The sequence below is a fragment of the Cebus imitator genome, unplaced genomic scaffold, assembly GCF_001604975.1.
Source record: "Cebus imitator isolate Cc_AM_T3 unplaced genomic scaffold, Cebus_imitator-1.0 Scaffold273, whole genome shotgun sequence".
Taxonomy (NCBI): domain Eukaryota; kingdom Metazoa; phylum Chordata; class Mammalia; order Primates; family Cebidae; genus Cebus; species Cebus imitator.
The window spans coordinates 2,894,700-2,896,859 of record NW_016107588.1 but is presented as its reverse complement, the minus strand read 5'-3'; the positions used below and the strand labels follow the sequence as shown (position 1 = coordinate 2,896,859).

General features: G+C 52.5%; 1 protein-coding gene across 2 annotated transcripts in view; it reads right to left on the bottom strand.

The window, feature by feature from the left end:
* Positions 1 to 2,160, bottom strand: part of NSDHL (NAD(P) dependent steroid dehydrogenase-like) — a 28,689-nt gene that overhangs the window by 1,306 nt on the left and 25,223 nt on the right. For both annotated transcript variants that reach the window (XM_017500897.2, XM_017500899.2), the window contains exon 7: positions 472 to 574. In XM_017500897.2, the coding sequence (XP_017356386.1) occupies positions 472 to 574 (103 nt within the window). The remainder of the gene's footprint in view (positions 1 to 471; positions 575 to 2,160) is intronic.

Genomic DNA, 2,160 nt, shown 5'->3' with positions numbered 1-2,160 from the left:
AACTTCTTGGAAAGTTATCAGTGGGAAAATGGCAGAGTTTCAGGAGAATAAAAGAGGACCAAACAGCAAGGGAGGGAAAGACCTGAGGAATGAGCGGGAGAAAGAGTGAGGAGCAAGCACCCTGCCCAATCTACATGGACTCCTGCCTTGAGGAGCCATGCCAACAGGTGGGCAGCCAGGTCAGGGGCCACGGATGACTGTGTCCTAAATGTCTGTTCCATCCCAGCTCATCGGCTCCCTAATTTTGGCTGCCCCAAGTGATGCTCTATCAGAGGGGCTCAACCTTGGCACAGGGTCAGAGGGGCTTGACCTTGGCACAGAGGGTCAGAGGGGCTTGACCTTGGCACGGGGGGTCCTAAGGCAAAGCCTCCATGATGCAGGATCACAGGAGCAATTTGCCAGCAAGTCCAATGGCAGGGATAACAAATCTGCAGAAAGGCACACATGCAGAGACGGGGCAGTGGGCCTTACCTTCCCACCTAGGGTTGCATCGTGGGAGAGCTGCTCTGCAGCTAGGATGTGTCCATGGACCACGTTATCCACAAAGGTAAAGTCCACCAGGTTCTTCCCATTCCTGCAGGTGCACAAAGGATGATGGAATGTGTGCTGGGAGTCCCTGTACCAAAGCCAGTGCCGCTCCCAAGTCTTGGCATTTGAGAGACTGTGACGTGCAGAATGACTGCTACCTGCCTTGGCAAGGCCAGCACTGACACTCATAGATGCCTATACTGGTTAAAGATGCGCACTGGGCCAGGGCTTCTGGGTCCTCACGGTGAGTGGAATCTGAAACCTGGTGGCCTGCCCACCCCATTCCAGCATGGCCAACACTGGTGCTGTCTCTCCTGTCCTGATTTGGGTAGCAGCTTTTCAGCCCCTTCCCAGGAGACACGGGGCCAGCGCCTTGCTCTGGTCTCCCATTTATTGACTGGTAACAAGTCAGGGTGGCAGTGAGGCTGAGTGAGAAACAAGAAGGCAAGGCACAGGGAAAAAGTAGAAAAGAGAGAGAGGAGAGAAGGAAATGAAGGAAGAGAAGACCTATTTGGGACACAGCCACACTGCTGGCCCCTGCAGAGGCTCTTCCCTCTGCCTGCACTTTCCACAAGGAGCAGTGTAATCCCCCACCTGCCTTCCTAGAAGCAAGGAGAATCAAGCCCTGGACCTTGACCCTGGCCCACTGTTTCCCTCTGAGCCTCGGGTTCCTCAATTTCCAAACTGGGTCACAAATATCTTCCCAGCCTACCTGAGAGGGTACACTGGATTGACTAGATCCTCCCAAAGCTTCTGTGTGCTTGGACCTTGTGAATGTGACCTTATTTGGAAACAGGGGCTCTGCAGATGTAATTAGTTAAGCTGAGCTCATATTGGAGTAGGGTGGGGTTGAAATCCAGTGAATCATGTCCTTATAAGAAGGCAATTTGGACACAGAAACCAAGGGAGACAGCCATGTGAAAAGGGAGGCAGAGGCAGGAGTGATGCCTCTCCCAACACAGAATGCTAAGGATGGCCAGCAGCCAGCAGAGGCTAGGGCAGAGGCCTGGAACAGACGCTCCCTCTCAGCCTCCAGAAAGCATAAGCCCTGCCAACATCTTAACTTCGGACTTCTGGCCTCCCAAGCTGTGACAGGATCAGTTTGTTGTTTTAAGCACTTACTTTATGGCAAGTTGTTACAGCAACTACAGGATATGAATACAGAGGACAGTAGACGAGGTCACTGCTATGGCCTGAGTCTTTGTATCCCTGCAACATTCACATGTTGAAACTTCATCTCCAATGCAATGGTACTATGAAGAGGGCCTTTAGGAGGTGATCAGGTCGTGGGGGCTCTGTCCTCAGGAATGGGCTTAGCGTCCTTATAAAAGAGGCCCAAGGGAGCCTGTCTGCCACTTCCACTATGTGATGCCATGGTGAAAAGGTGACACACATGAGGAACAGGACCTCACTGGACACCCAATCTGGGAACACCTTGATCTTGGACTTCCCAGCCTCCAACCTATCTGTTGTTTGTTACCCAGTCTCAGGTATTTTGTTACGGCAGCCTGCATGCACCTAGACAGTCACATAAGAAAAGAGCTAGAATGCTGCTTGGCTCCTGCCAAGGGCTCTCTGAATACGAGGTCATGGACCAGGAGGGAGTGGGAAGAGCCACTGCGGGCTGACTTA